Genomic DNA, 13,263 nt, shown 5'->3' with positions numbered 1-13,263 from the left:
TATCATTTTAAATTATATTTTTATTATATTATATGCCAAAATTTTAATCACGTATTTTTAATAAATATTTTTCAAGCTCAATTCAAATTACAATAACTATTTACATGCATTAGAGTGCCTGATACGTCATACGTAATATTATCTTAACCGTCCATTAATTTTGTATTTTATAAAATAGGTAATACAATAATATGTTATTATTTTAGTTAAAATTGTTTTTAAAAAAATCATGCAAATTTATTTATATACTAAGTGCTAAGACCCGATAAGTTAACTCTTAAACCGGCTACTCACCTACCTGCAGCAGGGGCAATATTGGCATTAATTAATTAGCTCTTTATCTGTGATGTGTACAGTCAAGCAGGGGCAATTTAGAGAATAGCTGAAATTGCTCCGACCGCCGAGCAACCGAGATTGTACCAATATTGCCCCTGGGGCAGGTACGTGAGTAACCGGCTTTATTGATATTTTTTTAAGATTTTGTAAATACAAAATATTCACACAATTTTATTATCTTGCACCTCGTTTAAAAAGTCACTTTATAATCACTGTTTAAAAATTTACAGTCTATCAGTCAAAATAAATGTAAAATTGTTACTGAATAAATATTTTATTAATATTAGATAATATAGCCATAAGAGATTTTAAAGTTTATCAATTACTTAATGAACTAAAATTTGTGATTGCTTTTTTAGCGATAGAATAATATTGATTGTACTTAGATAAGTGTCGTGTTAGTTTGTGTTTTCAATAAAATATTATATTACTGCACGCTTTTTGTGTGTTTATTTTTTAACCTTCGTAGACATATGTTCATATGCTGTGTTCATATTATGTATTCATCATGGACGTATAAAAAAAGACGGACGGTATATCGCGTAGACAGAGAAACCAATAGACAAATTGATAGTTTATGTCGCATTCACACAAGAAAAAGAGCAACTTATGCCGGTGTTGTGTAAAGAAATGAGAGAGAACGATAAAATTTTTTGTTTCACCCAGCGTGCCACTTTTTTCAAGAAAAGAAACCTACTTTGCTAAACAAAGTTTGACAGCTAACTATCGTCTTCCCTAAAAATATAGTTTTTACATGTTCTAAGTTACGTAATTCATGGTATGTTTGGTTTTTAATGATTTAGACTTACTGTTAATACCTTATAAAATAATACCATGGTGCGGTGTAGCGTTAAAGGGTGTTAAAGTGATAGTGGAACGAAAATGCCTGGATTGTCTTTTCACTCGTAAGTATACAACTCTTTATCAGTTTATAGGCCTTCATGATATTTCAGCGTGTTAATATATTGTGTATCACGTGCTGTTGACTTGAATACATTGTTTAAAAACCACAAAAATAACAATTATAAATTTTAACCTAAAAAATTTTGTGTTGCCAACTTTTCTACAAATTGTTACCCACTATTATGGGAAATAATAATATATATTCTGCAGTGTGTATTTAATTAAATATCTGAAATATTCAATGGCTTGTTCCAGTTTTCCTGAACCGGATAATTTACGACAAATTTGGATTGTAGCTACAGGATGAACAGATTGGAAACCAAAACCGAAGGTTAGAAAGTATTACGGCAATCACCACCACCGCGACGCTGCCCCGCCGAAGACAATGGACACTCTTGGTTCCAACTTCCAACATTGAACCGGAGGGACGTAGTTAATTAAGTTAGAGATAATTTAAATTTAATTTTTTTATTACAATAAATTATTATTAAGTAAATTTCGTTTTTTTGCGCGTTCGCGGGTCGGTCAATATAATAGGCATGACGACAGTATCCATAAATGATCGTATTAGTGTTTTTAAGGGAAAATGTACAAAAAATAAATTCAATATAGTGACTTAGAAATCTTAAAACCATTAAGATTAATGAGATTATCAATAAAATAAAACATTGAAATTCTGCAGTTAGCCATTTTGACTAAAACACGCGTGACGTCACGCTTAAGTAAACAACTCGCGTCAGATGTGTTTTGTTGTTATGAATATGTTGAGAATACGCATTTTTATTTATTTTCTATTGTTTCACGTATGCTTTATCGACTCAGAACAGAAATACAATTGCGAATTCACGAATACGTGGTTCGGGGTTCTCCGCACCAACTTTATACAATCATTTCTCGCTTGAAATAATTACTAACACATTTTTGAGCATTATTTTTATGTGGATTCATACTGCAATACTGCACACCACTCATAAACTTTGAAATTCGTTTCTATAACACATATTAAATAAAGACTTTTTTAATTTTCTTCGCAATGCGTACAAATAATTACGTATTTACCAAAGTTTGACGTCACGCCTACGCCATGACACCTGCGAGCTGTTTTGGCACAGATATTAAATATTTTTTGAAAAATGGCTTTAATCTTCGTTAAATTTAAGTATATTACCGAAATATAGGGTTTTTCTTGTATAGTAAACGTATACACACATTATGGAAGAGGATTTCAAAATCTTTCGTCATGCCTATTAACGTGTGTATCTGTTAATACTTACGAAAATAAACATTCTTTTATTTTTTTTATTTTATTTTATAAAAAATAATGAACAATCGAGTTTTCATCTACATTATCATTACATACACATTTTTATATGGGATTATGATAATGATATATATTATACATACTAGTGGTCCACCCCGGCTTCGCCCGTGGTACATATTTCGCAATAAAAGGTAGCCTATGTCCTTTCTCAGGTATCAAAATATCTACATACCAAATTTCATGCAAATTGTTTTAGTAGTTTAGGTGTGATTGAGTAACAGACAGACAGACAGAGTTACTTTCGCATTTATAATATTATATAGTATGGATTATATAATATATAGGTATGTGTATATACATAATATGTATTACCCATCTAAAAGTAATATGTTTATTATATACTAGCTGCGCTCCGAAAACCATACATACATATGTACATACATAATTACAAACATTTTCTCTTTATAATATTAGTATAAACATGTAAGTATGTAATGTGGATATCTCATTATTATCCACTTATGTTATGTGAATAATGATATTGAGAGATTTGTATCTTACAAATTGCGGGGTAAATTTTCCCTCACATGGTAACCCTAAATATTGTGACGTATTCTTTTTTATCTCTTTCTGCGACACGCATTGCCGGTGTCTATTGGATTCTCTGTCTACGGTATATCGCCTAAACATTGAGTGAAGCCTAGTAATGGCGGCGAAACATCCATGTGTGTGTGCCATGTTGCCATGGCAACAGCTGTCCTGATGACAATGGCGGCTGTATTTTTTTCTATAAATTTTGCCGTAATAATTTTGTCATTAAAACATAAAAGAAATAACTTGCTTCCCTGTGGAATGTAATCCCTTGTGTTTTGTTATTTAAAATTGTACTGTTGCGACACCATTTAACCACGCAAGACGGCATTTCAAATATTTTTTGTGAAACAGTGACGCAGTTAATCAGTCGGTAGTTCACGACGTAATGGCGGCCGACTAGCTTACTATGGTGAGAGTGTGTGCGTGTTTATTGTCTTTACACGATCGCTAGCTTACTATGGTGGCTTCACGTTGTTTGTTCGTAATACGGTGTCCGTCTTTTTTTATACGTCCATGGTATTCATATTAAATCTATTCCAATAGTATGAAACGCTAGTCTCAAGATCTACCTACTAAAAAATCCAGTAGATCTTTTTCAATAATTCTTCCACAGTTGTGTTTGTACGCGATCCTTGAGTGCTATAGGCCAATTATATGTGCTGCGGGCCTGCGGGCGAAGCATGGATCGACCGCTTGTTAACATAAAATACTCTCTTTTTCTTATGTAGAAAACATGTAATTATAAAACAATAAGTTATAATATAACCCTTATTAAAACGCTGGGAGCTATACTTCCCACGTCTCAGATTGAAGTAAATCGTGTTTTATTTTTATATGCTTAAACCTAATGCAGTGTAATATTTATCTACGCAATCTTAACATTTCAGAGAACTTTTTTCATGGAAACACTTTTCAGAGAATTATTACATGTCATGGTAAACACACGTCAAAGTTAGGTGACGTGATTTTGCAGCCGAAAACGACCGTTATTTTTTAGTTTTTGGTGTAGTGCTCAAAAAGAATTAGATAAGTAGATTTGAGTTCTAGCTATGTAAACTAGACTATATTACGGTTGCGTGAAACGTAAAAATATGCCCAGAATCTTTCGTATATACCTTGGTAGAGTCGATTGAAATTAAGTCTTTAAGTGGGAAGATATCATCCCAGTGTTCGTCACTGCACACGACATTCGGAAATTCTATATATAAAATCTGTGTGTCTAAAAAATCTTTTTTAGTTGGTATAAGCTACTTATTTATTGTTATTCGTTATTTCCTGATCAGATAATTAGAAATCTTAACTCAATACATTAGTATTTACCTATTGTTTTTATTTTGTTTTAGAAAAATGCCATTTTTATGTTGAAGTCATTCATTTTTCAATTCCCGAATTCTTCCCTCAGTAAAAGAAACTTGCATTGATGAGTACTTTCACCTCCTTTATAAAAAAACTTGAACTTTATAATTTTTTACGATAACATTAAATTCACAAGTAGAGTCAGGGCAACTAACTAGTGTTTTAAAATATTGATGTCTGGAGTGGACACTGGGAGCTATAGTTCCCACCTTTCCAAACTTTTTACAAAAGAGAACAGATGACGGGATATATACTTCCCACCGAAAAAAAGGTACTTCCCCCCCACTAACCCCTTTTTTGTGTGTATTTTTGAAATCTACGACCCAAAATTACCCAGGAACGTATATTACTTTTTTGTTAGCTCCTCCACAGGCTCGCGTTTGAATAAGGGATAAATCAATTCATGAAGCATTAGATTACCATAGACATTCAACAATCATGACAAATGACACTAACAAATGTCAACTATAAGCAATGACTATAAGCTGTCGCCTGTCATACAAATTGTAAACATTCAACATTGCATTTCTGTGTTTTACATTGCACATGTTTCACAAATAAACATTAATAATGGCTAAAGATCCACTGGATGAACTAACTGAATTTCTTAAACCGGAATCAAGAATCGACCTGAAACACATTTCTTTAGACCACCTATTAGGAGTATCGGGAACCGACGAAGGAATCAAGGTTTTACTCGGAAAGGAGCAAATTATCAAAAACATTATCGATTTAACGAACGATAGAATAGAAGAAATAAGCAAAAATGCTCTTCTATTACTAGTTAACGTGACAGCGAACGCGGAAGGTGCATTGGAGCTACTTAAATACAAGCCAGACACGAAGAAAAATATAGTCGAATTATTTATAGGTTATGTCATGGATCCCCAAAAAAAGAACGCAGATGCAGTATGTATGATCATATCGAACATCACACGGGTGGAAGAAGCATTGGACATATGTACAGAGACTTTTCTGCCGCATCTAAACGATATTCTTAACATATTCGCTAACATAGATTACAACAAAGTTGGTTCCAATTTGAACTACCTCGGACCGATGTTTAGCAACCTAAGCTGTAGTCCACGTATACGCAAATGGTTGACGGAAGAAAACCCGCACATTCCTTTGATAAAGCTCCTCCCGTTTTGCAATTACAACCAATCGAACATACGACGTGGCGGCGCTATCGGTGTTTTACGAAATATATCCTTCGACACATCATACCACAACTTTCTACTATCAAGCGATTTAGATCTACTAACATACTTACTGACGCCTATAATCGGCAATGAAGACTACCCAGATGACGAAATGGACGCACTACCGATAGCGTTACAATACTTACCGAAAGAAAAAGAGCGTGACATCGACATTGATATTCGCAAAATGGTTTTGGAGACGCTAAACAAGTTATGTGCTATGAAGCATGGAAGGGAGGTACTACGAAATAATGGCGTATATTACATATTACGAGAATATCATAAATGGGAAAAAGATCCAAAAGTTTTGCTCGCTTGTGAGAATGTGGTAGATATATTAATACAAAAGGAGGAGGAAGTAGGGGCAGATGATTTATCTAAAGTGGATGTACCGGAGGAAATGAAGGAAAAATTTGTAAATATGGATGAAGATTATATTAAAGATGTGCAGTCTAGTTAGTATAGGAGAATTTTAATAAAGGACTAGCAGTCTGCCCCAGCTTCGCCCGTGGTACCTACATGTTTAAACTATCCTATCTCTCAAGTTGGATCGAACTGCACATGGTGTGCGAATTTTATTATAATCAGTTAAGTGGTTTAGGAGTCCATTGAGGACAAACATTGTGACACAAGATTTATATATATTAAGATAATACAGATGATGTATTTTAAAGTTTATACTATTGCTTCTCTAGTAGGGTTGTAAACTTTGTTATCAATGAGGAAAGAAGTCTATAATTAAGTAAAATACATCCTAATCACTACATAGTATAAAACAAAGTCGCTTTCTCTGTCCCTATGTATGCTTAAATCTTTAAAACTACGCAACGGATTTTGATGCGGTTTTTTATATTGATAAAGTGATTCAAGAGGGAGGTTTAAGTATATTATAATTTATTAGGATTTAGACAAAACGGGCGAAGCCGCGGGCGGTAAGCTAGTAATATTATAAATGCGGTTTGTGAGGATGTGTATGTGTGTGTTTGTTACTCTTTCACTCAAATACTACTGAACCAATTACAATGAAATTTAGCAAACATATAGGGTAACTTTGATTAACACATAGGATAAGTTTTATCCCAGAAATCCCACGGGAACGGGAACTATGCAGGTTTTCCTTTGATAACGCGGGCGAAAATCTAGTTATAAATAAATATTAAATAACTATCAAAAATCATTCAAATGTATTTTTTTACCCTGGAATTGATTTGAACATAATTTTGCCTATTTATAGATTAAAAGCTATTTTATATATTGTATGTTTAGATAAAAGACATTTATCAAATGTTTTATTTACACTTTATTTTTTATTTTTACAAAAGCAACACAGATAATATACATGTGGCAGTAAACTCAAAGGTTTTTTCTTAACAAAAATTTACAATAAAACAAAAAAATATTCATAATTAACACTAAGACAATTCTAACCATTTAATAGTTATGGTGGAATAGACATACATTTTGATAACATTACATTATTTTTGACAGTTGAGTACGAAAATAGATAGTCTATTCTTAATGAAAGTACATACTTATGTACTAACTATGTACATTACATAATACCTAATTACCTTGGATTGTCACAACAACACTAAAAAAAATAGCAACCCTAACTTAGGCCCATATTAATAAACCGAACTCAGATTTGAGTATGCTCTTACGTTAAGAGCTAGCGCACAAGAACAACTTTTGTCTCGGCAACTATTTAGTCTCTCCCATCAACTCTATGGGGAGTTGCGTCGCTACGTGCGCGCACTTTCATACTAGCCCATGGGTGGAGACAAAATAGTGGCGGAGACAAAGTTGCTCGTGCGCGCTGGCTCTTAGTTAGGCAGATATTAATAAACCGAACTCAGATTTGAGTATGTTCTTACGTTAAGAGCTAGCGTGCAAGAGCAACATTTGTCTCCTTCACTATTTAGTCTCTCCCAACAAACTCTATGGGGAGTTGCGTCGCTACGTGCGCACACTTTCTTACTAGCCCATAGAGTTGATGGGAGAGACAAAATTAATGTATACTAACACAAATATGGATAAATATCTGGAAATAAAATATTATTATTATGCACTCTTGCACGCTAGCTCTAAAACTTGAGTTGCTACACTGTACTATAACCAAAACTTTTTCACTTGGGGTTGCGTTATCAGGTAAGGGTAAAGAAGACAAATCGTAACAATATAGTCCATTCATCTATACTTATATTATAAAGAAGAGTTTGTTTGTTTGTTTGAACGCGCTAATCTCGGGAACAACTGGTCTGATTTGAAAAATTATTTCGGTGTTAGATAGCCCATTTATCGAAGAACGCTACAGGCTATATATCTCATCACACTAAGACCAACAGGAGCTGTGTGAGCTTACTCTTCAGTTATAATATTAAGTATAGATTATGTTAACATTTAACATTACAATAGAAAATTAATTTGCTAAATCTACCAAAATTTAAAAAAATATATTTTTTTTTGAAGATACGTCTTTTTTAAATGTGTTTTAAAATGAAACAAACAATTATTATAATTGATATTGTCATTTTACACACTTTTACAGGTAATTATAAAAAGTCCAGGGTTGTCACATAACATAAAATTAGAAAAAAAAAGCTTTTTTTGTCATATTACTACTTATACCAAAAACCGTGCTACACATAAAAACAATTCAACCCAAAGGTTGTCTGGTAGAGATTACTCATTTCCGTTAAGTCTATCTTACAAATAGCTTTTTTTCTCTTTTGTTTTTTGTGTTAAAAATAGCACATTTATACTTTTTATATTATTTTTTTTGAGTTTTTTGTTGGTAGTAACAGTAGGTAGTAGGCAATAAACAAAGATTGTCTGGTAGAGATTACTAATTACAGTTAAGTTTACCTTACAAATTATTTTTTTTTGAAACAGCACAATTATATTCTTTCTTTGTAATTATTTCTTTTTTTAACAGCAATTATACTTTTATTTTTGATGTTAAACATAGCACAATTACATTATTTTTATTTATTTTTTATTTTTTTGTTGGAACCAAATCAGAATTATAATGAAAAAAATAGTTTTTTTACAGAATCTTACCCTTAAAATATAAATCTTTTAATTAGTAGGTGGTTTGTATGTCTGTATCGCTATTTTCCTGGCCATTCGTCTCTCCGAAGGAGTCGCACCTTTCACTTTCATTATGATATGAGGAGCTTTCGCCGCTACATCTGGCTTGTATGTTGTTGTTGCGTCCTGAAATTTTAATTATTTATTAATTTTTACATATATTAATTATACATAATATTATATATATTAATTATAGACATTAGTTAGAGCTATTTGTTATAAGAATACAAGAGGTCCGCCCCGGCTTCGCCCATGGTACATACTACATATTTCGCAATAAAAGGTAGCCTATGTCCTTTCTCGGGTATCAAAATATCTCCATACCAAATTTCATGCAAATTGGTTCAGCAGTTTAGGCGTGATTGAGTAACAGACAGACAGACAGAGTTACTTTCGCATTTAAGTATAATATTAGTATGGATTTGTAATAATTTTGTTTATAATTTATAAATAAACAATCCATGTACCTATAAATAATAAATAAATAAAAATAAAAAATCTATACTAATATGTAATATAATAAAGCTGAGTTTGTATGTTTGTTTGAACATACTAATCTCAGGAACTACTGGTCCGATTAGAAAATTCTTTCGGTGTTAGATAGCTCATTCATCGAGGAAGGCTATAGGCTATATATCATCACGCTAAGACCAACAGGAGCGGAGCAATGTGGGTGAAACGGCGGAGTACTGCCAGTAAGCGTGCTGTGTCTCGATCATATGACATACTAGAGGTTCGCCCCGGCTTCGCCCGTGGTACATATTTCGCAATAAAAGGTAGCCTATGTCCTTTCTCGGGTATCAAAATATCTCCATACTAAATTTCATGCAAATTGGTTCAGTAGTTTAGGCGTGATTGAGTAACAGACAGAGTTACTTTCTCATTTATAATATTAGTATGGATTTTTGCCTGTGATATTTTACTAAATCAGGTGATCAGTTTAACATGCGCCTATTTAAAATAAATAAAACAAAAATAATACAAGCGAAGCCCGGATTTACTTATAATATTACTATACTCACACATTCCCAAGTCTCCTCACAAGGTGCTATAGGTTGTGTCTTCAATTCAACAACTGGCTTGTATTCATCGTCCATAACATATATCTGTGTGTCTAGCATCTCTCGTTTCGGACACACACTGACATGGTACTGTAAAGACATTTTTATATCACTATCACTACATAGTATAATTTATTTTAAGATTTATTAGATACTAGAGGTTCGCCCCGGCTTCGCCCGTGGTACCTACATGTTTAAATTATCCATCTCTCAAGTTGGATTGAACTGCACATGGTGTGCGAATTTTATTATAATCGGTTACGTGGTTTAGAAGTCCATTGAGGACAAACATTCTGACACGAGATTTATATATTATTTATTAGATATAAGTTATATATTATGTAAATATAAATTGTAATATTGACATGATTTTAAAAGAGCAACTACGGAGTTTCTTGCCGGTTCTTCTCCATAGATACTGCTTTCCGAATCGGTGGTAAATGTTAAAAATATGTAATGACGATTTAAAAGTGCTTCTAAAAGTAGTCTAATTGAATAAATAAATGTTTGAGTCTGAGTTTAGTATTAAAAACTAAGTCGCTTTCTCTGTCCCTATGTCCTGTCATTGTATGCTAAAATCTTTAAAACTATGCAACGGATTTTAATGTTTTTTTTTATATAGAGATATTGAAGAAGACATATATGTATTTTATTTATTGATTCTTCATTTTATACATAGTGAAGTAATATTAGTAGTTAGATTTTTGTATACAATTGACTGCCTCACGGTTAAGTTTTTATATTATGACAATTATTATTATTTAATTATGACAATTAGGTAGAAGTTCTATATACAGATCAAAGACCCTCATAATTGACAATTGCAGCTGTGCGAAACCAGGGTAAGTCACTAGTTTATGTAAAAAAAATCTATTGTTCTTTGTATCACTAAAACGAGAAAATGGACATTCGCAAATTATAAGATTAAAAACTTAATATATTTGTGGAAGGTAAGATTTAAAGGACGAGAAACATAAATAAGGGGCAACGAAAATATTTTTTTAATTTCGCTGGGCATCTAGTGCATAAAAATATTACTAGTAATAAGTAAATCACTACATAGTATAAAACAAAGTCGCTTTCTCTGTCCCTATGTCCCTATGTATGCTTAAATCTTTAAAACTACGCAACGGATTTCGATGCGGTTTTTTTTAATAGATAAAGTGATTCATGAGGAAGGTTTTAGTATATAATTTATTAGGTTTTAGACAAAGCGGGCGAAGCCGCGGGCGGAAAGCTAGTTTTTTGTGTAAGTACTATTTATAGTAGTACACATGATTAAATGAAATATTAGATTGTGTTAAAATAAATAGGCTCTGAAACAAATGTAATGATTTGAAACAATTCTTTTAACAGTAGAAAGTTACATTATTGAGTAACATAGAAGATTTTTAAATTCCTGTTTCTTTAATACAGCTAATATAGATATAGATCTATACTAATATTATAAAGCTGAAGAGTTTGTTTGTTTGAACGCGCTAATCTCGGGAACTACTGGTCCGATTTGAAAAATTCTTTCAGTGTTAGATAGCTCATTTATCGAGGAAGGCTATAGGCTATATATCATCACGTTAAGACAAACAGGAGCGGAGCACTGCGGGTAAAACCGCAGGGAGCAGCTAGTACTTAACAAAAATGTGTTGCTAATTGTAACACAAAAAGGGACGATAGGGCAGATTAACAATACTTACATCAAGTTCCACATCATTAACCACGTGCGTCGAATCAAACGGACAATTCAATTTCTTACAATTCGGATGCTGTTTCCTACACTTCTGTAGGTGTACATGCATCCTGTAGTGTTCCACTTGGTGTGCCTTGTTGTAGGGGCAGGTTGTCATTTGGTGGGGGTTAGGTTCTGCCATTACTAAAACAAAACATAATATTTATCAATTTTTTATCATCACATTTGACCGCCTCCTTTGTATAGTGGTTGACGCATGAGCATAAAAACGAGGTGTCCTGGGTTTGATTCCCGGTGGAGACGAAGAAAAAAAAATGGCTCGGTCTGGCAGGACACAGAAGGCTGATCACCTACTTGTCCCTAAAGAAAATCAATCAGTGAAACAGATGTATGCATAATGCATCTGCCCCCTTACCCCACTAGGGGACATGGGACTTTACTTTTTTTTTATTTTTACATATTATGGTCAATCTGGGCAATAGCGAACAGGGGTGATTGGAAACAACTCTACTTACATTTTTAATACAGTATTCTAAATAACTTATCTTTTACAACTATAATATTTCATTTTATAGATCTGATATGAACAATATATAGTGTAAGTACCTAATCGTTTTTATAAAATGAATCTTTTCATATGCTGATATTTCTAAGAAAGATACCTGAAGCCTGTTGTCATTGTTAATTGTGCCACTATTCTTAAAATACTTTGTCTGTAGGGCATTACTATCTTATGACAGGCACAAAATACTTCTTATTACCTAGTATTATAAATTTAAAAGTTACTTTGTCAGTCTGTCTCTTCTTCAAGCCTTACTCACTTCTTTGGATGAAATTTGATACAAATATAGTTTGAGATTTGAGAAAAGACACAGGATGGGGATTTATCAAATCCCACGGGATGAGGTACTATGCGGATTTTACTTTGACAACGCGGGCGAAGCCGCGGCCGGAAAGCTAGTTCAAAATAAAAACTACCACGACAGTCGTGGCACGACTAAAAAAATCTCTGTGTAAAGTTTAATCACAAGTCTGACTACCTTATTCACGTACAAGTAAAAGTGTATTCAGAGTCGGTATTTAAAAAAAGCTGACGTAAAATAACAGTCAATAAATTACAAATGAAAAACATATTTCAAAATGTATACTTACTGGTTTTAAATACAGAAGATCTGGGACTTTTGAAAATGTTATCCTCACAATTTGGACTAAGTTTTTATTTGCTTAACTTCTGTTTCTACGTCACCAAAATAGAATAATATGATTGAATCTGGACACAACAAAGGACCAACGGCGCAGCTCAAAATCTCAAATGACCACACAAATGACATTAATCCATGATCGTATTGCTCCGAGATGATCGTCGATCGAACATGACACAGATGACAGAACAATCACAGATAAAAATCATCACATGCAACTTCCAAGTTCCATGTTTTGGGATTGGCCCAAGCATAGAGGTCTGTTTAGCTTGTGTTTCTATACCTCTAGGTCTCTGCAGACTGCATCGACTTGCGACAGATCTCGGTGGGTATCGGTCTAATTTCGTATATCGCCCGTACGCTTAGAGTATATATACTATCTATTGTAATATATACTCTAAGCCCGTACGGCTTTTGATATTGTTTATTTGAAAATAACGAGTCAATGACAAAGTCGTGAATGCTCTCGTGAAGAAACTATACATTCAATAGGATTTTATGAGAACTTAAGATGGAATAATGATTATTTTTATTATTTTTTTCTAAATATATTTGTTTTTATTGACCATCTTCC

General features: G+C 33.0%; 2 protein-coding genes and 1 long non-coding RNA gene across 5 annotated transcripts in view; 2 read left to right on the top strand and 1 right to left on the bottom strand.

Moving 5' to 3' along the window:
• The window catches only part of LOC149475147 (uncharacterized), a 50,349-nt gene extending 48,662 nt beyond the window's left edge, over positions 1-1,687 (top strand). The window contains exons 2-3 of the long non-coding RNA XR_016318107.1: positions 863-1,241; positions 1,495-1,687. This is a non-coding gene — a long non-coding RNA (uncharacterized LOC149475147). The remainder of the gene's footprint in view (positions 1-862; positions 1,242-1,494) is intronic.
• A 3,254-nt stretch (positions 1,688-4,941) lies between these two features.
• Positions 4,942-7,076, top strand: LOC149475146 (co-chaperone protein HGH1 homolog). The gene has a single exon (XM_089713656.1). The coding sequence runs from the start codon at positions 5,021-5,023 to the stop codon at positions 6,110-6,112; it is 1,092 nt and encodes a 363-aa protein (XP_089569782.1). The 5' UTR covers positions 4,942-5,020; the 3' UTR covers positions 6,113-7,076.
• A 1,386-nt stretch (positions 7,077-8,462) lies between these two features.
• LOC149475145 (uncharacterized) lies at positions 8,463-12,798 on the bottom strand. 3 transcript variants are annotated; one of them, XM_089713707.1, is made up of 4 exons: positions 12,640-12,798; positions 11,495-11,670; positions 9,765-9,893; positions 8,463-8,868 (listed from the first exon to the last, which is right to left on the bottom strand). In XM_089713707.1, the coding sequence occupies exons 2-4, from the start codon at positions 11,666-11,668 to the stop codon at positions 8,731-8,733; spliced, it is 441 nt and encodes a 146-aa protein (XP_089569833.1). In that variant the 5' UTR covers positions 11,669-11,670; positions 12,640-12,798; the 3' UTR covers positions 8,463-8,730. The 3 variants fall into 3 exon arrangements, with proteins under 3 accessions (XP_089569833.1, XP_089569836.1, XP_089569835.1); XM_089713710.1 differs by lacking the exon at positions 12,640-12,798 and adding an exon at positions 12,309-12,435; XM_089713709.1 differs by lacking the exon at positions 12,640-12,798 and adding an exon at positions 12,274-12,422.
• Positions 12,799-13,263: the final 465 nt, after the last annotated feature.

The sequence above is a fragment of the Colias philodice genome, chromosome 31 (genome assembly GCF_061535455.1).
Source record: "Colias philodice isolate Cphi_HAF_F1 chromosome 31, ilColPhil1 Martin Lab GWU primary, whole genome shotgun sequence".
NCBI classification, from domain to species: domain Eukaryota; kingdom Metazoa; phylum Arthropoda; class Insecta; order Lepidoptera; family Pieridae; genus Colias; species Colias philodice.
The sequence above is the reverse complement of the archived record's forward strand: the minus strand, read 5'-3'. Positions and strand labels throughout refer to the sequence as shown.